Source organism: Capricornis sumatraensis, chromosome 6 (genome assembly GCF_032405125.1).
Source record: "Capricornis sumatraensis isolate serow.1 chromosome 6, serow.2, whole genome shotgun sequence".
NCBI classification, from domain to species: domain Eukaryota; kingdom Metazoa; phylum Chordata; class Mammalia; order Artiodactyla; family Bovidae; genus Capricornis; species Capricornis sumatraensis.
In genome coordinates this window covers 61369494-61391758 of record NC_091074.1, presented here as the reverse complement: position 1 = coordinate 61391758, position 22265 = coordinate 61369494, and the positions used below count along the sequence as shown (strand labels likewise).

Genomic DNA, 22265 nt, shown 5'->3' with positions numbered 1-22265 from the left:
TAAGGAAAACAAACACATGGAGATTAAACAACACGTTTCTAAATAACCAATAGGTTACTGAAGAAATCAAAAGGGAAATCAAAAAATTTCTAGAAATAAATGACAATGTAAACACGACAACTCTAAAACCTAATGGGATGCAGCAAAAGCAGTCCTAAGAGGGACGTTTATAGCAATACAATCCTACCTCAAGAAACAAGAAAAATATCAAATAGACAACCTAACTTCACCTAAAACAAATGGAAAAAGAAGAACAACAACAAAAAAAAAATTAGTAGAAGGAAAGAAATAATAAAGGTCCAAGAAATAAATGAAAAAGAAATGAAAGACATAACAGTAAAGATTAATAAAATGAAAAGCTGGTTCTTTGAGAAGATAATAAGAAAACAAAAAAGAGAGAGAAGAATCAAATGAACAAAAGTAGAAAAACAAAGAAAAGGTTACAACAGACAAATGCTCTTGCACTGTTGGTGGGAATGTAAATGGATACAGCCACTATAGAAGACAGTATGGAGATTCCTTAAAAAACTAGGAAAAAAATCACCATATGACCCAGCAATTCCACTCCTAGGCACATACCCTGAGGAAACCAAAACTGAAAAAGACACATGTGTTCCACTGTTCATTGCATCACTATTTACAATAGCTAGAACATGGAAGCAACCTAGATGTCCATTGACAGATAAAAGGATAAAGAAGTTGTGGTACATTTTCATAAGTGTTTTATTTTATAAGAGTACCAGGAGTCAGACAGTTAACTTGAAAAGATGTCTTTGAAGAAACAAATTTTAATCAGTTATGAAGAGGAAGAAGGCCAAGAGGATACTAGAAAATAGAATACAAACGGGAAGCATGTCAGAGCACATGACTGACGGTTCAAATAAGCCATAGGGAGAAAAGCAAGTAGCACATCTGAGAAAAATAAGTCTAGATAGGAGAAAAAATGAAAATAAACTGAAACAACACAACAAACAATTGGTACAAAGTCTTAACCGCCTAAAAGCAGTGTGGAATTGACATGGAAAGAAAGTCAGAGTAAAGTCTTCACTGAGAAGTATTTAGATAAAATCAACTTCTCGGTGTGACTGTTCCCATAAATACACACAACAATGAGGAACAGATGGAAAAAATGAAAAGAAAGTTTAAAAGCTGGTGCAATAATAATCTAAATTAGGCTCTCCAAGACGAAAGAAAAGTATTTTATAGAATAAGGTTGGAGAGTATGTAGCTACTTTCCTAAAGTGATACACACTAAATATAAAACAGTTTACAATTAAGCTGACAAATAAATAGAAAACTCACAGTAGTGATTTTTCCTTTTCTCTTGACTGGAAGAAATGGGCATGCTCTCACTTGGAGATCTTTAATGGCAGCAGTCATTGTATCATTTTCAAAGTCACCTAGCCAATATATTTCACACTGTGTTGTAATGACTAAGGCAGGAGCATCATTTCTTGTCATATCAGCGACAAACACAATTTCAGGATTTTTAATAGTGATATTCATTTCCCACTTTTCTGATTGCTGTTTAGGTACTAAAATAAAAACACAGATAATGTCTTAAAATAGCTATAAATCGTTTTTATATTATGAAAAATTATTTATAGGAAAATGATATCTCCATTTGAAGCAAAAAGCAAAATAAAAATACTTAGATTCCAAAAGAATTTACTGCAACTCTCCTACTGTAAGATTTAAAGAACTCATAGCCATTAGAATATTTTAAAATGTGAGGGGGAATCTCTACTATTTAATGGCAGAGCTAAAAATAAACCTAGTTTCTAACTCTTAGCTTGACACTTTTTCTACTACACTACAAGGAATGAAATATATAAAAGATAACAGAAAATTATAAATGTAGCAAGAATAAAAGAACTTTAGGGACTTCTCTGTGGGGTCCAGTAGGTAAGACTCTACACTTTCCCTGCAGGGAGCATGAGTTCAATCCCTGCTTGAGTGGCCCGGCCAGAAAGCAAAAATAAGCATATAAATAAAAGACAAGTTTAAGTTAAAATACTATCTTTAATTGTGAAAAGGAGTCATTGTATCATTATTGTCTCCTTCCAAGAAAATCTTTCAAATTGTTGTCTTCAAAGAAGTATAATTACTTATTTTAACATTGGTCTCATAACTGTTGAACCCAGTATCTACTTGTGCCTTGAAAAATACAGAAACTATCTTATCAGAAAACACATTTAAATTTTCCTCTTACCTCTGAAAAATAAAGATTTCTAACTTACTGATCCACTTAACCTCATCATCTAGAAGGATAATCAAGCTAAGTGTTATTATAGCACTTCAGTAACAGATATGGAATATTTTAGCCAATAACTAACCTTCTTCTTTAGCAGACCATGTTTGAACATTGGTTTCTATAGCAGTGCCTGTAGTGTAGGCCTCAAGAAAGACATTTGCAACTGTCAGCAGAAATTCCACACTTGCACAAATATACATTTCTTGAAGGACTATATCAGCCACCCAACCATCTCGGATTGTCCTATACCTTACATCCATCATGTCCTTTTTGTCAAACCCAACTGTCAGTCCTATCATTCTGAAAAACACAATCACAATTCCTATGAGTGTCCTGCACATAATCAAATATACCAATAAAACTCAAAGGTCTCTCATTGCTTTCACCGACAACAAGCCAATGTTTTGAAGTCATTTCCCTTAGTAAGATAAGAGAAATAATAAATTTACAGACTTCAGGAGCACAACTGTTTCATAATATAGGAAGTATATACTTAAGAAATTGTCAGAATTTTGAAATCTCAGCATATTTTTTCCACAAATTTTCATATATTACCCATTACAATTGTATGGATTAATAATTCAGGTAATAGAGATTAATTTAAAACCGATTTAATTACACTGATTATTTCTATTTAACTCTTGTTTTCTATTCAACCATTCAGCAAGAATAGCACATAAACAGGGCATTTAAAATGTTGACTGAGAACTATGGAATCAACTGCATTAAAGCTTTGAAGATTTCAGGATACATGCAGAAAATGCAATTTTGAGAGCAAGTTCTGTAAAATATACCAACCATTGCTCAATAAAAATTTAAAACACTATTACCTAGGAGTTGCCTTCTTGATATGGGGCCTTTTATCATCTAAAATACAGTTTTTTAATGAGAAGGAAGAAAATGTTGAGTCATCTGTACACATTTTTAAAGTGCTTATAATATTCTCCAACTTAAATTCAGCAAGTATCAGGGAAGGATCACGAATATCTGTAAAGGAAGTCTGAGAAAAAAGAAATCAATACAAAGTTTACACAAAAATTTAAAATATATTTTAAGATACGAAATACCACATTCTCTATTTCCAAGAGCTCATAATGAAAGGCATATATTAACTTTAAAATATCATTTTTCATATCAAAGGCTATTGTAAGAAAACATTTTAAAAGGCAAATAGTTAAATATTAACGTGAAAAGTGCAACAATTTTTCTCAAAGGAACAGATACAACAAAACACAGGAAACAGCAAAAATATAGTTTTTCTTCTTCGGCTTACCTGTTTAGGACCTGGACTGTACAGTACCATGGTGAGATAATCGGTTCTGAAACTCATATTTAGTGTTGTCTTAACTTGAGAAGCATGTGAATGTACTTCTACCACAGCAGCTGTCACTACAGTTGTTCCTTGGAAAAATTAGTTAGTGGATAAAAGAAAAAGATCAGGAATGGTAGAGCTCATTAAAAATAGAATTAAAGTAAATTTAACATAATTATTAAATAAATGGGTATAATATAATATTTTTCAAAAAATTCAAAAAGATTAAAAAATTCAGATGTTGAACTCACTTAACTCCAGGGTTAGCATTCTTTACATAATAATCTGGGAGTATAAATTAAACTCCTGGTTTACTTTTAATAAACTCTTGGTTTAATTTTTGTGAAATGAGAATAAAGGAACTAACCCCTGGGTCTGTTTTGGCAATTCAGGAAAATAGCATGTGTAAAATGCAGACCAGAGTACCTGGCATACGTGTTTTGTATTTAAATTTTACTTCAAAAAAACTAAAACCAAACAAGATGCTTTAGATGACATTTTTTAAATGTTCCACTAACCAAAAGGATCCAAAATTCAATCTTTTCTACATTTCATATTTTGGGGCAAGGTATTATATACACATGGTACATATTAAATGGATTCTGAGACCTATTAATCCTTCTCTTGGCTGTATTGCTCTGTCAGTGATTACTAGTTGAATCGGAATGTGATTGTGGACATTCTTGCTTTGTTCCTGTTTTAGGTGGAAAACTTTCCACTTCACCATTAAATATGCCTTTTAGATATTTCTAGTTTTTATCACAAATAGGTGACTTATCAAATGCTTTTTCTGCATCTATTCAGGAGATATAATTTTTTCTCCTTTTTCTCTTAATTTGGTATTACCTTAATTGATTTTTGAGGGTTAAATGAACGCTGCATTTCAGGATAAGTCTAAGTCAAATGACAAATCCTCTATGCTTATTGCTGGATTTAGTATGCTACGCTGTTAAGAATTTTTATTCCTGTGTTCATTAGGGATATTAGGTGCAATAGTCTTTCCTCAAAGTTGCTTTTATTTTTTATTTGGGTTTTTGGTATCAGGCTAATGCTTGCTTTATAAAATGACTAAGGAAGTATTCCCTCCTCCTCTATTTTCCAAAAGGTTTAACACTGGTATCTTACTTTAATGTTTAACAAAATTCACCACTGAAGTTCAATTCTTTTAATAGATGCAGAACTACTCATCTTATTTCTATTTCATCCTATGTCAGTTTTGGTGACTTTTTCCAAAAATTTTTACATCTCATGTAAGTTGTAGAGTTTATTATCACAAAATTATTTATATATAATTTCTACACAGTAGAAAGTAAAAATGCCTTTCTCAGCATGATTGACTACACAGAAAACCCTAAGAAGTCTCCAACAAATTACTAGAATTAAGAAATCAATTTAGCATTTTTAAAAAGATATAGGGTTACTATGCAAATATCAACTGTATCAGTAACAACTGAGAAATATACTTTTAAAAATATTTGCAGTAGCATAAAAAAACATACTTAGGAAGAAGTTCAACACAATTATGCAAGACTGCTACACTGAAAAATCTCAGTATTGAGACTGAAAAATCTCAGTATTTTAAACGAAGAGACTAATGTGTGCTCAATCACTCAGTAATGTCCAACTCTTTTTGACTCTCTGGATTGTAGCCTGCCACACTTTTCTCTGTCCATGGAATTTCCCAGGCAAGAATAACTGGAATGGGTTGCCATTTCCTTCTCTGGGGGATCTTCCAGACACAGGGATCAAATCCACATCTCCTGCATTGCAGGTGGATTCTTTACCTGCTAGGCATCATTTTACTCCCTCTGTTGCTGCAACACAACATATGCATCTCTCAAGGAAAAAAAAAAAAAAACAAAAAACAGTATCTTTTCACACATTCTAAAAATGGCTCAAAATCATGCAAAACTTAGTTTACTTCACTTCTGCAACAGAATGTACTTTATCTATTTCTCCCTTCTTCGGAACAGAAAACATGTCTTCCTCTCCCATATTACTTAATGTGGCAGACTTAACACCTCATTCTACATGTTACATAGAATTTGTCATTTTTCTTAAGACATTTGTCCTTTTTTTCTTAAAACATTCTAAATTGCTTTTTAAATGAAAACCAAGCACTTTCTAGCCCAGTAACAGATAATTTGGGGATTCCTTTTTAATGTTCTCTGTATTTGAATCCCATGTTTTCCCCTTTCCTGGATTCCTTATTTGCTTTGCTAGAATATATTTTCAAACTACCAGCATACCTCAGACACGGCAAGTTTGTTTCCAGACTACTACAATAAAATGAATACCACAACAAAGCAAGTCACACAAATCGGTTTTCCAGTGCATATAAAATGTTATGTTTATACTATATTATAGTCTATAATAATGCAATAGCATTATGTTTTTAAAATATATATACCTTAATTAAAAACTAATTTTGTTAGAAAAATGGCACCCAGATAGACTTTCTTGACTCAGGGTTGCCACAAACCTTCAATTTGTAAAAAATGCAATGTCTGAGAAACACAATAAAAATGAAGTGCAATAAAATGAGCTGTACCTGAATGGGTATAAAGAAAGTAAACTTAGAGTCACTGGAAATCTAAAAATTGTTTTCACATTTGGATGACTGTTTGACCATATATGGAATCCTAACTTCAAAATTATCTTCCTTAAAAATATATTTTCCAATATTACCCCACTGTCTTTTATCCTCCATCAATCCCATCCCATCCAGTTTCATTCATGATGAATCTGATTCCACTCACTTTTTTTCCTAAGCCCTAACAGGCAGCCTAGTATTCTTCAATATTACTTCTGTTGTTCTGACATTTCACGAAAATGTGTTTGCATGGAGAGTATCCAATCAGCTTGAAGCTGGGTAGATTCTTTATATCCAAGAATTTGTTTCAATATTTACTTAGTTTTATAGAGTTCTCTTTTAAGAACTCTTTCTTATCTTAGGAAGACAGAAGGTAGTGATGGTAGGATTCAGTTCTTATACTCCTAGAATTCTGTTTTTATGAATTAGAGTTAGTTTTCTGTTCACATTCTCCTTTTTTTTCTTCAATTATTTTTGTCTCATTAGAGAAACACTACTCTGTTTATCTTGTCTGCTTTTATGCTTGGGTTCTTATGATTTTCTTTATATCTGACCATTAATATTTAACTATAAAGTACTGGGTTGGTTATTCTAGCTAGTAAGAATGATGATTCCTATAATGTTATAAATAAATGTAAGGTTGTTTCTGGGACTTCCCTGGTGGCTCAGACGGTAAAGCGTCTGTCTACAATGTGGGAGACCTGGATTCGAGCCCTGGTTTGGGAAGATCCCCTGGAGAAGGAAATGGCAATCCACTCCAGTACTACTGCCTGGAAAATCCCATGGACAGAGGAGCCTGGCAGGCTGCAGTCTATGAGGTCGCAAAGAGTCAGACACGACTGAGCGACTTCACTTCACTTCACTTCAAGGTTGTTTCTTTGCTGGGATTCTGACTGGAAAAGCTGTGCAATATGTCAGGCCTTGGCAAGCGGGGATCTTGTAAACTAGTAGATTTCAGTTTGAGGTAGGGAGACTTGGGGTTCCCCCAAAATACCAGAATGAGGAGAATTTACTCTAGTGAAGCAAAATAATCTAGTAGTTCTAATTAACCCAATTTCTTTATGTGCTGGTATTGAACTTAGACCCTAGTTAGGTTTCTACATAATAAATTAAATCCAACATTGGATGCAGCCTTCTACTGAGTTACGATTCCCTCTGCTCTATTTTATCCATGTATCTTCTAAATATTTGCTGGAGTCCATCACTAATGAACATCCTCTTTTGAGACTGCTAATATTTTGATACTTCTAATATTAATATGAAATATTCCATTGGAACATATGCTTCACTGGGAACATGGGAGAAGAGAAAGGATGAGGAGAAAACTTGAAAACTGAAAAACAGGAACTTAAGGGGAGTTAAGATAACAAGAAAAAAATTTGATTCAAAGAAAAAAAATCAACACAATGACTACTGACAGATAAATCAGAACTACTTGAGTAAGATTAGCTAGATAGAAAAGGTTTATAAATCTTATTTTACCCAAACGTACAATTAGGGAGAATGAACGGAAGGACAGAAGGAAGGAAGAGGGGGACTAATTTAAGGTTAAGACATACCTGCTGGATGGTGTGAAGCAGTAGTAGCACCACTAGTAACGCTGGACTGATCTTTTGTTACTTCATGTGAAGCACTATCACCTTCATACCATATGTTGCCATATAATGTTTTAAAAATGGTCGTTATATCTTCTTGACTAAGAATGAACTGTTAAAAAAATAAGATTTGACCATTTCAACATTACTACTTCATGTAGTGAAAAATTTTTATACAAGAAAAACTGTTTCATTTCAAACCCCTGCAAAACCAACTTTTAACACATTAGATAATTCTATTAACTGAATGTTTCATTTTCTAAATGACCATGTATTCTTTAGTACCCTGTGAAATACAGAACTAAATTAAATGCCAGTATCAATATCAGAAGCTATGAATGATAAACTTTGTTATGAATGCAGCAATCAGCCTACTAGTTTTAAGCCTTTAAAAGGAACTTTCATCTTTAAGTATCCATGTAGCTACTCTATGTTTTTTTTGGTCAGTAAGCCCCTCAATTGACAAATATGGAATAATACAAAATAATAAATTCAGAACACTTCGTTTAACACCATACACAAAAATGAATTCAAAATGGATTAAAGACTTAAACATAAGCCCAGAAACTATAAAGCTCTTAGACGAAAACACAGGCAGTACACACTTCAGCATACATAACAGCAAGATTCTCTTTGTCCCACCTCCTACAGTAATGGAAATAAACAAATGGGACTTAAATAAACTTAAAAGTCTTTTGCACAGCAAAGGAAACAATCATCAAAATTAAAAGATAACCCTCAAAATGGGAGAAAATAATAGCAAACAAAACTGACAAAGGATTAATCTCCAGAATATACAAAGCAGCTCACACAGGTCAACATCAGGAAAACAAAAAACCCAATCAAAAAATGGGTAGATGAACTAAACAGACATTTCTCCATAGAAGACATTCAAATGGCTGATAATCATACAGAAAGATGCTCAACATCACTCATTTATTAGAGATATGCAAGTTAAAACTACAATGAGATATCACTTAACACTGGTCAGAATAGTCCTCATCAAAAAAATCTACAAACAGTAAGTGTTTGACAGGGTGTGGAGAAAAAGGAATCCTCTTGCACTGCTGGTGGGAATGTAAATTGATACAGCCACTATGGAGAACAGTATGGAGATTCCTTAAAAAACTAGGAATAGAACTATCTCATAACCCAACAATCCCACTACTGGGCATACACCCTGAGAAAACCATAAGTGAAAGCTACTGTCAAAAAGATAGCATGGTACTGGCACAAAAACAGAAATATAGACCAATGGAACAAGATAGAAAGCCCAGAAATAAACCCATGCACCTATGGGTATCTTATTTTTGACAAAGGAGGAAAGAATATAAAAGGGGGCAAAGACAGACTCTTCAATAAATGGTGCTGGAAAAACTGGACAGCTACATGTAAAAAAATGAAATTAGAACACGTCCTAACTCCATATGCAAAGATAAACTCAAAATGGATTAAAGACCTAAACCTAAGACCAGAAATTATAAAACTCTTAGAGCAAAATATAGACAGAACACTCAATAACATAAATCAAAGCAAGATCCTCTATGATCCACCCACTGCTGCTGCTGCTGCTGCTAAGTCGCTTCAGTCGTGTCCGACTCTGTGCGACCCCATAGACGGCAGCCCACCAGGCTCCCCCGTCCCTGGGATTCTCCAGGCAAGAACACTGGAGTGGGTTGCCATTTCCTTCTCCAATGCATTAAAGTGAAAAGTGAAAGTAAAGTCGCTCAGTCATGTCTGACTCTTGGCGACCCCATGGACTGCAGCCTACCAGGCTCTTTCGTCCATGGGATTTTCCAGGCAAGCGTACTGGAGTGGGTTGCCATTGCCTTCTCCGATCCACCCACTAGAGTAATGGAAATAAAAACAAATGTAAACAAGTGGGACCTGATTAAACTTAAAAGCTTTTACACAGCAAAGGAAACTATAAGCAAAGTAAAAGACAACCCTCAGAATGGGAGAAAATAAAAGCAAATGAAACTGACAAAGGATTAGCTTTCAAAATATGCAAGCAGCTCATACAACTCAATGCTAGAAAAACAAATAACCCAATCAAAAAGTGGCAGAAAGACCTAAACAGACTTTTCTCCAAGGAAGACATACAGATGGCTAACTAACACATGAAAAGATGCTGAACATCACACATTATTAGAGAAATAAAAATAAAAACTACAATGAGGTATCACCTCACACGGGTCAGAACAGCCATCATCAAAAATCTACAAACAATAACTGCTGGAGAGGGTTTGGAGAAAAGGGAACACTCTTGCACTGTAAATGAATACAGTCACTAGGGAAGACAGTATAGAGATTCCTTAAAAAAACTAGGAATAAAATCACCATATGACCCAGGAATCCCACTCCTAGGCACATACCCCGAGGAAACCAAAATTGAAAAAGACACATGTATTTCACAATAGCTAGAACATGGACAACCTAGATGTCCATCGACAAATGAACGGATAAAGAAGTTGTGGTAAATATACACAATAGAATATTACTCAGCCATAGAAAAGAACACATTTGAGTCAGTTCTAATGAGGTGGATGAACCTAGAACCTATTATACAGAGTGAAGTAAGTCAGAAAGAGAAAGATAAATATCCTTATATGGATATGTAGAAAAACGATATTGAACAATTTATTTTCCAAGGCAAACCATTCAATATCATGGTAATCCAGGTCTATGCTCCGACCAGAAACGTTGAAGAAGCAAAGTTGAACAGTTCTATGAAGACCTACAAGACCTTCTAGAATGAACATATAAAAAAGATGTCCTTTTCATTATAGGGGACTGGAATGCAAAAGTAGGAAGTCAAGAAACACCTGGAGTAACAGGCAAATTTGGCCTTGGAGTACAGAATGACACAGGGCAAAGGCTAATAGAGTTTTGCCAAGAGAACGCACTGGTCATAGCAAACACCCTCTTCCAACAACATAAGAGAAGAATCTACACATGGACATCACCAGATGGCCAACACTGAAATCAGATTCATTATATTCTTTGCAGCCAAAGATGAAGAAGCTCTATACAGTCAGCAAAAACAAGACCGGGAGCTGAATGTGGCTCAGACCATGAACTCCTTATTGCCATATTCAGACTTAAATTGAAGAAAGTGGGGAAAACCACTAGACCATTCAGGTATAAACTAAATCATATCCCTTATGATTATACAGTGGAAGTGAGAAATATAAGGAACTAGATCTGAGAGACAGTGTGCCTGATAAACTATGGACAGAGGTTTGTGACACTGTACAGGAGACAGGGATCAAGACCATTCCCAAGAAAAAGAAATGCAAAAAAGCAAAATGGCTGTCTGAAGAGGCCTTACAAATAGCTGTGAAAAGAAGAGAAGCGAAAAGGAAAGATATAAGGATCTGAATGCAGAGTTCCAGAGAATAGCAAGGAGAAATAAGAAAGCCTTTCTTAGTGATCAATGAAAAGAAATGGAGGAAAACAGAATGGGAAAGACTAGAGATCTCTTCAAGAAAATTAGAGCTACCAAGGGAACATTTCATGCAAAGATGGGCTTGATAAAGGACAGAAACGGTATGGACCTGACAGAAGCAGAAGATATTAAGGAGAGGTGGCAAGAATACACAGAAGAACTGTACAAAAAAGATCTTCACAACCCAGACAATCACGATGGTGTGATCACTCACCTAAAGCCAGACATCCTAGAATGTGAAGTCAAGTGGGCCTTAGGAAGCATCACTACAAACAAAGCTAGTGGAGGTGATGGAATTCCAATTGAGCTATTTCAAATTCTAAAAGATGATGCCGTGAAAGTGCTGCATTCAATATGCCAGTGAATTTGGAAAACTCAGCAGAGGCCATAGGACTGGAAAAGGTCAATTTTCATTCCAATCCCAAAGAAAGGCAATGCCAAAGAATGCTCAAACTACCACACAATTGCACTCACATCACACGCTAGTAAAGTAATGCTCAAAATTCTCCAAGCCAGGCTTCAGCAATATGTGAACCATGGTTCAAGCTGGTTTTAGAAAAGGCAGAGGGACCAGAGAACAAATTACTAACATCTGTTGGATCATCAAAAAATCAAGAGTTCCAGAAAAACATCTATTTTTCCTTTATTGACTATGCCCAAGCCTTTGACTATGTGGATCACAGTAAATTGTGGAAAATTCTGAAAGAGACAGGAAGACCAGACCACCTGACCTGCCTCTTGAGAAACCTGTATGCAGGTCAGGAAGCAACAGTTAGAACTGGACATGAACAACAGACTGGTTCCAGATAGGAAAAGGAGTACATCAAGGCTATATATTATCACCCTGCTTATTTAACTTATATGCAGAGTGCATTGTGAGAAATGCTTGGCTGGAGGAAGCACAAGCTGGAATCAAGATTCCCGAGAGAAATATCAATAAGCACAGGTATACAGATGACACCACCCTTATGGCAGAAAGCGAAGAAGAACTAAAGAGCCTCTTGATGAAAGTGAAAGAGGAGAGTGAAAAAGTTGGCTTAAAGCTCAACATTTAGAAAACCAAGATCAGGGCATTTGGTGCCATCACTTCATGGGAAATAGATGGGGAAACTGTGGCTGACTTTGTTTTTCTAGGCTCCAAAATCACTGCAGATGGTGAGTACAGCCATGAAATTAAAAGATGCTTACTCCTTGGAAGGAAAGTTATGACCAACCTAGACAGCATACTCAAAAGCAGAGACATTACTTTGCCAACAAAGGTCCGTCTAGTCAAGGCTATGGTTTTTCCAGTGGTCTAGTCAAGGCTAGAGAAGGCAATGGCCACCCACTCCAGTACGCTTGCCTGGAAAATCCCACGGATGGAGGAGCCTGGTAGGCTGCAGTCCATGGGGTCGCCAAGAGTCAGACATGACTGAGCGACTTTACTTTCAATTTTCCCTTTCATGCACTGGAGAAGGAAATGGCAACCCACTCCAGTGTTCTTGCCTGGAGAATCCCAGGGACGGGGGAGCCTGGTGGGCTGCCGTCTATGGGGTCACACAGAGTCGGACACGACTGAAGCGACGTAGCAGCAGTCAAAGCTATGGTTTTTCCAGTGGTCATGTATGGATGTGAGAGTTGTACTATAAAGAAAGCTGAGCGCAATAGGATTGATGCTTTTGAACTGTGATGTTGGAGAAGACTCTTGAGAGTCTCTTGGACTGCAAGGAGATCCAGCCAGTCCGTCCTAAAGGAGATCAGTCCTGGGTGTTCACTGGAAGGACTGATGTTGAAGCTGAAACTCCAATACTTTGGCCACCTGATGCGAAGAGCTAACTCATTGGAAAAGACCCTGATGCTGGGAAAGATTGAGGGCAGGAGGGAAAGATTGAGGGCAGGAGGAAAAGGGAACCACAGAGGATGAGATGGTTGGATTATAATCACCAACTCAATGGACATGAGTTTGGGTATGCTACAGGAGTTGGTGATAGACAGGGAGGCCTGGTGTGCTGCAGTTCATGAGGTCACAAAGAGTTGGACATGAATGAGCAACTGGACTGAACTGAATGGAGAAAGAGACATAGAAAATAGACTCATGGACATGGGGAGAGGGGAGAAGAAGGTGAGATATATGGGAAGAGTAACATGGATCTTACATTACCATATGTAAAATAGAGAAGCCAATAGGAATCTGTTGTATATCTCAGGAAACTCAAACAGGGGCTCTGTATCAATCTAGAGGGATGGGATTCGAAGGGAATTGGGAGGGAAGTTCAAAAGGGAGGGGATATATGTATACCTATGGGTGATTCATGTTGAGTTTTGACAGAAAACAACAAAATTCTGTAATGTAATTATCCATCAATTTAAAAATAAATAATTTTTTTAATGAAAAAAAATCTTTTTATGAAAAAAGAAAAAAGAAAATATCAACATTCAATGCATTCTAGTTTATACACATGAGCTACTATCTCTTTTCTGACTGAGGTATTTTTACATAACTTGTACATACAAAATGACTTATGTCCCCAAACAATAATTTTTAACCAACAAAAGATACATCAATAAGTATTCAAAAGTTACCTCCATGGGCTTTAGCTGAGCATTTACATTGAAACAAGGAACTTCCTGGAACCACTCCCATGATAAATTTCGCTCAACCATCACCTCAAGATTTAATGGCAATAGTAGATCCAGTACTTCCTGGTATGCATCATTAATATATTGAGTCCTATGAGTAAAAATAAAATTGTTTTGAATAAATTTCATACAGTATCAGAAAAAAATTAATCATTTATATATAAATAAAAGAAATCAATAATTTTGTGTGTGTGCAGAGGAAAATAGAATCAAATAGGCTTTCCATGCAAGATGAAAGACATTCTACCTCCCTAGAAACCTAGGTGACTTTTCTCTGAGCTGAAGTTCTCTGTGTTGAAGAAAAAATAAAACTTTTAAATAAGATTTTTATAATATATTAAAAAGTTCCAAAAAACACATGTTGGACATAAAACTCTTAAAATGAGAATTTTCTCTACATAAAACATAAAATACATTAAACAAGACCTTAATATGAAAACATTTAAATTCACAGATTTACCCATGTCAGATTACTACTACATATCCCCTTACTTGATAAGAACCTAGTTTGCAAATATGAAACTTCTATTTTTGCAGATCAAATATAGTTGAATATGTACAATTTTACATTAAGGTGAACCACATTTGCCTTTCCAACTCCATGTAAGGGTAGGACTGATGCTCAGGAATTATGAAAAGACTAGTTGGTTACCAAACGCCTTTCAACTGACATGAGACCAAAGCAGCCTCCCAATATACCTTCAAATGACAACCTCAAGTGGTCCTCCTAAATAAAACATCCACACTTTAATTGGTAGCAATCACATGGCGCTGGAATGGTGGCTGCATGGCACTGGACCGGTGGTGAGGAGATACCCCACGTCCAAGGTCAGGAGCTGCGGCTACACTTCGTTCAAGTGGCCATGAGGAGATACCCCACATCCAAGGTCAGAGAAACCCCAGCAAGACGGCAGGCACTGGAGTGGCAGCTGTGTGGCACTGGAGCAGCTGTGAGGAGATACCCCACGCCCAAGGGCAAAGGAGAAGCCCCCCAAAAACAGTAGGAGAGGCGAATTTATGTTTAGAATCAAACCCCATTCCCACCAGAGATGCTCAGAGGGCTCAAACAAACCTTGTGCACACCAGGACCCAGGGTCCCCACAGAAACTGAGTCAGAACCGTGTTTGAGCGTCTCCTATGGAGGTACAGGTCTGCAGTGGACTGCCACAGACTGGGGCTCTGGGTGCAGCAGACTTGGGTACTAAGCCCTCTTAGAGGAGGTCACCATTGACCCCACCATAAAGCTGCCAGAACTTGCACAGGACTGGGAAATAGACTCTTGGAGGGCAAAAACAGAACCTTGTGTGCACCAGGACTCAGGAGAAATGAGCAGTGACCCCCACAAGACTGACCCAGACTTCCCGGAGTGTCCAGGAGTCTCCAGCAGAGGCGTGGGTCGGTGGTGGCCTGCTTCAGGGTTGCAGGCAATGAGTATAGCAGTACATGCACAGGATCTTCCGGGGGAGGTGACCATTATCTTCATTACCTCCACCATAGTTTGGGTCCAGATAAATAACAAGGAGGGAACACAGCTCCACCCATCAGCAGAAAATTGGATTAAAGACTACTGAGCATGGCCCCGCCCATCAGAACAAGACCCAGTTTCCCCCTCAGTCAGTCTCTCCCATCAGGAAGCTTCCATAAGCCTCTTAATCTTCTCCATCAGAGGCCAGACAGACTGAAAACCACAATCACAGAAAACTAACCAATCTGATTACATGGACCACAGTCTGTCTAACCAAATGAGCCGTGCTGTGTAGGGCCACCCAAGGTGGACAGAACATGATGGAGAGTTCTGACAAAATGTGGTCCACTGGAGAAGGGAATGGCAAACCACTTCAGTATTCTTGCCTTGAGAACCCCATGAACAGTATGAAAAGGCAGGAAGATAGGATACTGAAACGTGATCTCCCCAGGTTGGTAGGTGCCCAATACGCTACTGGAGGTCAGTGGAGAACTAACTCTAGAAAGAATGAAGAAAAGGAGCTAAAGCAAAAACAGCACACAGTTGTGGATGTGACTGGTGATAGCAGCAAAGTCCGATGCTATAAAGAGTAATATTGTATAGGAACCTGGAACGTTAGGTCCGTGAATCTTGCAAGGCATACCGCAAGTGGTCAAACTGGAGACAGCAAGAGTGAGGATTGATATTTTAGGAATCAGACAACTTAAATAGACTGGAATGGGTGAATTTAACTCAGATGACCATTTTATCTACTACAGCGGGCAAGAATTCCATAGAAAAAAATGGAGTAGTGTCAGAAAACAAGAGTCCAAAATGTAGTACCTGGATGAAATATCAAAAATGACGGAATAATCTCTGTTCTTTCCAAAGTAAATCATTCAATATCAAGGTAATCCAACTCTATGACCAACCAACAATGCTGAAGAAGCTGAAACTGAATGGTTTTTATAAAGACCTACAATCTTCTAGAACTAACACCCAAAAATGATATCCTTTTCATTATAGAGGACTAGAACGCGAAAGTAGGAAGTCAATAAACACCTGGGGTAACAGGCAAATTTGTCATTGGAGTACGGAATAAAGCAGGGCAAAGGCTAATAGAGTTTTGCCAAGAGAACGCACTGGTCATAGCAAACACCCTCTTCAAATAACATAAGAAAAGACTCTACACATGGACATCACCAGATGGCCAACACTGAAATCAGATTGATTATATTCTTTGCAGCCAAAGATGGAGAAGCTCTATACAGCCAGCAAAAACAAGACCGGGAGCTGATTGTGGCTCCGATCATGAACTCCTTATTTCCAAATTCAGACTTAAATTTTAAAAAGTGGGGAAAACCACTAAACCAGTCAGCTTTGACCTAAATCAAAACCCTTATCATTATACAGTGGAAGTCACAAACAGATTCAAGGGATTAGACCTGATAGAGTGCCTGAAGAACTATGGACAGAGGTTTGTGACATTGTACAGGAGGCAGGGATCAAGACCATCCCCAAGAAAAAGAAATAAATTCAATGTAGTTCAGTCACTCAGTCATGTCCGATTCTTTGCGACTCCATGAATCGCAGCACGCCAGGCCTCCCTATCCATCACCAACTCCCGGGGTTCACTCAGACTCACATGCATCAAGTCAGCGATGCCATCCCAGCATCTCATCCTCTGTCGTCCCCTTCTCCTCCTGCATCAGAGTCTTTTCCGATGAGTCAACTCTTCGCATGAGGTGGCCAAAGTACTGGAGTTTCAGCTTTAGCATCATTGCTTCCAAAGAAATCCCAGGGTTGATCTTCAGAATGGACTGGTTGAATCTCCTTGCAGTACAAGAGACTCTCAAGAGTCTTCTCCAACACCACAGTTCAAAAGCATCAATTCTTCAGTACTCAGCCTTCTTCACAGTTCAACTCTCACAACCATACATGACCACAGAAAAAACCATAGCCTTGACTAGATGGACCTTAGTTGGCAAAGTAATGTCTCTGCTTTTGAATATGCTATCTAGGTTAGTCATGACTTTCCTTCCAAGGAGTAAGCATCTTTTAATTTCATGGCTACAATCACCATCTGCAGTAATTTTGGAGCCCAAAAAAATAAAGTCTGACACTGTTTCCACTGTTTCCCCATCTATTTCCCATGAAATGATGGGACTGGATGCCATGATCTTCGTTTTCTGAAAAGGCAAAATCGCAAAATGGCTGTCTCAAGAGGCCTTACAAATAGCTGCAAAAAGAAGAGAAACAAAATGCAAAGGAGAAAAGGAAAGATATACCCATTTGAATGCAGAGTTCCAAAGAATAGCTAGGAGAGATAAGAAAGCCTTCCTCAGTGATCAGCGCAAAGAAATAGAGGAAAACAATAGAATGGGAAAGACTAGAGATCTCTTCAAGAAAATTAGAAATACCAAGGGAGCATTTCATGCAAAGATGGGTTCAATGAAGGACAGAAATGGTATGGACCTAACAGAAGCAGAAGATATTAAGAAGAGGTAGCAAGAATACACAGAAGAACTACACAAAGATCTTCATGACCCAGATAATCATGATGGTGTGATCACTTACCTAGAGCCTGACATCCTGAAATACGAAGCCAAGTGGGCCTTAGGAAGCATCACTACGAACAAAGCTAGTGGAGGTGATGGAATTCCAGTTGAGCTATTTCAAATCTTAAAAGATGATGCTGTGAAAGTGCTGCACTCAATATGCCAGCAACTTGGGAAAACTCAGCTGTGGCTACAGACTGGAAAAGGTCAGTTTTCATTCCAATCCCAAAGAAAGGCAATGCCAAAGAATGCTCAAACAACCGCACAATTGCACTCATCTCACACGCTAGTAAACTAATGCTCAAAATTCTCCAAGCCAGGCTTCAGAAATATGTGAACCATAAACTTCCAGATGTTCAAGCCAGTTTTAGAAAAGGCAGAGGAACCAGAGATCAAATTGCCAACATACGTTGGATTATTGAATAAGCAAGAGAGTTCCAGAAAGATATCTATTTCTACTTTACTGACTACGTCAAAGCCTTTGACTGTGTGGACCACCACAAACTGTTTGGAAAATTATTAAAGAGATGGGAATACTAAACCACCTGCCTACCTCTTGTGAAATCTGTATTTCTCAAGGTCAGGTCAGAAAGCAACAGTCAGAACTGGACATGGAACAACAGACTGGTTCCAAACAGGAAAAGGAGTACATCAAGGCTGTATATTGTCACCCTGCTTATTTAACTTCTATGCAGAGTACATGATGAGAAATGCTGCGCTGGAAGAAGCACAAGCTGGAATCAAGATGCCAGGAGAAATATCAATAACCTCAGATATGCAGATGACACCACCCTTATGGCAGAAAGTGAAGAGGAACTAAAAAGCCTCTTGATGAAAGTGAAAGAGGAGAGCGAAAATTTGGCTTAAAGCTCAACATTCAGAAAACGAAGATCATGGCATCTGGTCCCATCACTTCATAGCAAATAGATGGGGAAACAGTGGAAACAGTGTCAGACTTTATTTTTGGGGGCTCCAAAATCACTGCAGATGGTGATTGCAGCCATGAAATAAAAAGACGCTTGCTCCTTGGAAGGAAAGTTATGGCCAACCTAGACAGCATATTAAAAAGCAGAGACATGACTTTGTCAACAAAGGTCCATCTAGTCAAGGCTACGGTTTTTCCAGTAGTCATGTATGGATGTGAGAGTTGGACTATAAGGAAAGCTGAGCACTGAAGAATTGATGCTTTTGAATTGTAGCATTGGAGACAACTCTTGAGATTCCATTGGACTTCAAGGAGATCCAACCAGTCCATCCTAAAGAAAATTAGTTCTGAATACTCAGTGGAAAGACTGATGTTGAAGCTGAAACTCCAATACTTTGGCAACCTGATGTGAGAGCTGACTGATTTGAAAAGACCCTGAAGCTGGGAAGATGGAAGGCAGGTTGAGAAGGGGACGACCAAGTATTAGATGGTTGGATGGCATCACCGACTCAATGGACATGAGTTTCAGTAAATTCCGGGAGTTGGTGACAGACAGGGAGGCCTGACATGCTCCAGTCTATGGGGTTGCAAGAGTCAGACATGACTGAGCGACTGAACTGGTAGCAAATCCCAAATTCTCTACTGGGGAATGAAATTATAACTGCAGAATTTAGATTATCACTTATAAAATTGGAGAGATGTTAAGAGTCACCAAGGATCTCCTAGAATTCCTAGTAGCTCCCCTGGTGGGTCAGGTGGTAAAAAGTCTGCCTGCAATGCAGGAGATCCAGGTTCAAAAGATACCCTGGAGAACGGAATGGCTACCCACTCTAGTATTCTTGCCTGCAGAATTCAATGGACAGAGAGGTCTGGAAGTGTACAGTTCAATGGGTCACAAAGAGTCAGACACAATTGAGCAACTAACAGTTTCATAGGGTAACGTTTTACTTATCATTTATGCATGCTTGCAATCTCCTTTGATGGTACTAAGTAGAGGAATCTAAAAGCTCTAAGGGGATATTACATTTTTAATACAGTTTTAAGAGGTGATATTAAAATATATAACTATATCGTAAGTCATTAAGTCAATCTTATATTGTCAAAAAATATATTGTTTCTAATTCTTCACTATAATAAATAATAATACTTGGATCATTATCTTTGTACATCTCTGAGTAAATTTCTTCTTGACTAATTTCAAGAAATATTAACTGCTGTGTCAAAAGATTGCTTCATCTGGAAAAACTTTTTCTTACCAGTACTCCCCAAACTTTGGAAAAGGTCAGTTTTCATTCCAATCCCAAAGAAAGGCAATGTCAAAGAATGCTCAAACTACCACACAATTGCACTCACATCACACGCTAGTAAGGTAATGCTCAAAATTCTCCAAGCCAGGTTACAGCAATATGTGAACCGTGAACTTCCAGATGTTCAAGCTGGTTTTAGAAAAGGAAGAGGAACCAGACATCAAATTGCCAACATCCGCTGGATAATCAAAAAAGCAAGAGAATTCCAGAAAAACATCTATTTCTCCTTTACTGACTATGCCCAAGCCTTTGACTGTGTGGATCACAATCAACTGTGGAAAATTCTGAAAGAGATGGGAATACCAGACCACCTGACCTGCCTCTTGAGAAACCTGTATGCAGGTCAGGAGGCAACAGTCAGAAGTGGACATGGAACAACAGACTGGTTCTAAATAGGAAAAGGAGCACGTCAAGGCTGTATATTGTCACCCTGCTTATTTAACTTATATGCAGAGTGTATCGTGAGAAATGCTCAGCTGAAGGAAGCACAAGTTGGAAACAAGATTGCTGGGAGAAATATCAATAACCTCAGATATGCAGATGACACCACCCTTATGGCAGAAAGTGAAGAAAAACTAAAGAGCTTCTTGATGAAATTGAAAGAAGAGAGTGAAAAAGTTGCTTAAAGCTCAACATTCAGAAAATGAAGATCATGGCATCTGGTCCCATCACTTCATGGCAAATAGATGGGGAAACAGTGGAAACAGTGTCAGACTTTGCATTTATGGGCTCCAAAATCACTGCAGATGGTGATTGCAGCCATGAAATTAAAAGACACTTACTCCTTGGAAGGAAAGTTATGACCAACCTAGACAGCATATTAAAAAGCAGAGACATTACTTTGCCAACAAAGATCTGTCTAGTCAAGGCTATGGTTTTTCCAGTGGTCATGTACGGATGTGAGAGTTGGACTATAAAGAAAGCTGAGCGCAGAAGAATTGATGCTTTTGAACTGTGGTGTTGGAGAAGACTCTTGAGAGTCCCTTGGACTGCACGGAGATCCAACCAGTCCATTCTAAAGATCAGCCCTGGGATTTCTTTGGAAGGAATGATGCTAAAGCTGAAACTCCAATACTTTGGCCACCTCATGCAAAGAGTTGACTCACTGGAAAAGATCTGATGCTGGGAGGGATTGGGGGCAGGAGGAGAAGGGGATGACAGAGGCTGAGATGGCTAGATGGCATCACTGACTCGATGGACGTGAGTCTGAGTGAACTCCTGGAGATGGTGATGCATAGGGAGGCCTGGCGTGCTGCAATTCATGGGGTCGCAAAGAATCGGACACGACTGAGAGACTGAACTGAACTGAAGATCTGTCAAATTTAATAGGGAAACAATACTATTTCACTGTATTAATTTTCATTTCCTTGATTATTAATGAAGTTGAACATTTCTATTAGCTAGGTACCAGCTATTATTGTTCCTGAAAAGAATCATTTAGTCTTGTTCTTTACTAATTTTTCAAATTATCATTTTTCTTACTGTCTTAAAATATGTAATGATTTTCATTTTTTATTAAAGATGTTGCCAATTATCCTATATGGTAGCACTTGGTTTTGGTAATTGATATTTAGAAACTTATATTTTGAACAGTCAAAGCCAACTGATAGTCTTCCCTTATCATTTTCCTTCTGTTTTCAGGGCTCAATTTATCAAGTTTTTCTCTACCATGTAACTCGCACTTATGTGTTATTTGTCCTTAGTTTTTTAAGATCATTATTGAGATAATTCATATACTATTAACATATGATTCACTCCATTTTAGTTTTTTATTACTGGCATTATGCTCTGGGGACATTTTAAATAGCAAAATTACCAAGGAAAATACTTTAAATGCAAAAAAAAAAAAAAAGGGGGGGGCACAATAAAAGGAACACATGTCTACAGCAGAAGAGCTTACAAAAGACAGCAGGGTATTCTTTAACACCTCAGCTGGGAACACAGGCCTTGGGAGACTCAAGCGTCTTGCTGCTAGCTCTGTGCATGCCCAAAATGAATGTAAAAGTGACATGAATACTGATTTGGGGTTATACCTAAGTTTCAGCAAGCAGAAACACTCACAAATGTAGAATGTGTGAATAATGAGCTTGACTGTTATATATGAATAATGGTGATATTACACATGCACCCACACAGTCAGCTGGTGAGTTTTATACTATTTCACTATCTTAATTATTGTAGTGTTATAATATATTTTAGTGGTATTTAAT

At 37.7% G+C, this 22265-nt stretch overlaps 1 protein-coding gene across 4 annotated transcripts in view; it reads right to left on the bottom strand.

The window, feature by feature from the left end:
- VPS13A (vacuolar protein sorting 13 homolog A) overlaps window positions 1–22265 on the bottom strand; it is a 271791-nt gene that overhangs the window by 105092 nt on the left and 144434 nt on the right. For all 4 annotated transcript variants that reach the window (XM_068974525.1, XM_068974527.1, XM_068974528.1 and 1 more), the window contains 6 exons: window positions 13765–13912; window positions 7719–7866; window positions 3528–3655; window positions 3085–3254; window positions 2337–2554; window positions 1303–1535 (listed from right to left, as the gene is read on the bottom strand). In XM_068974525.1, the coding sequence (XP_068830626.1) occupies window positions 1303–1535; window positions 2337–2554; window positions 3085–3254; window positions 3528–3655; window positions 7719–7866; window positions 13765–13912 (1045 nt within the window). The remainder of the gene's footprint in view (window positions 1–1302; window positions 1536–2336; window positions 2555–3084; window positions 3255–3527; window positions 3656–7718; window positions 7867–13764; window positions 13913–22265) is intronic.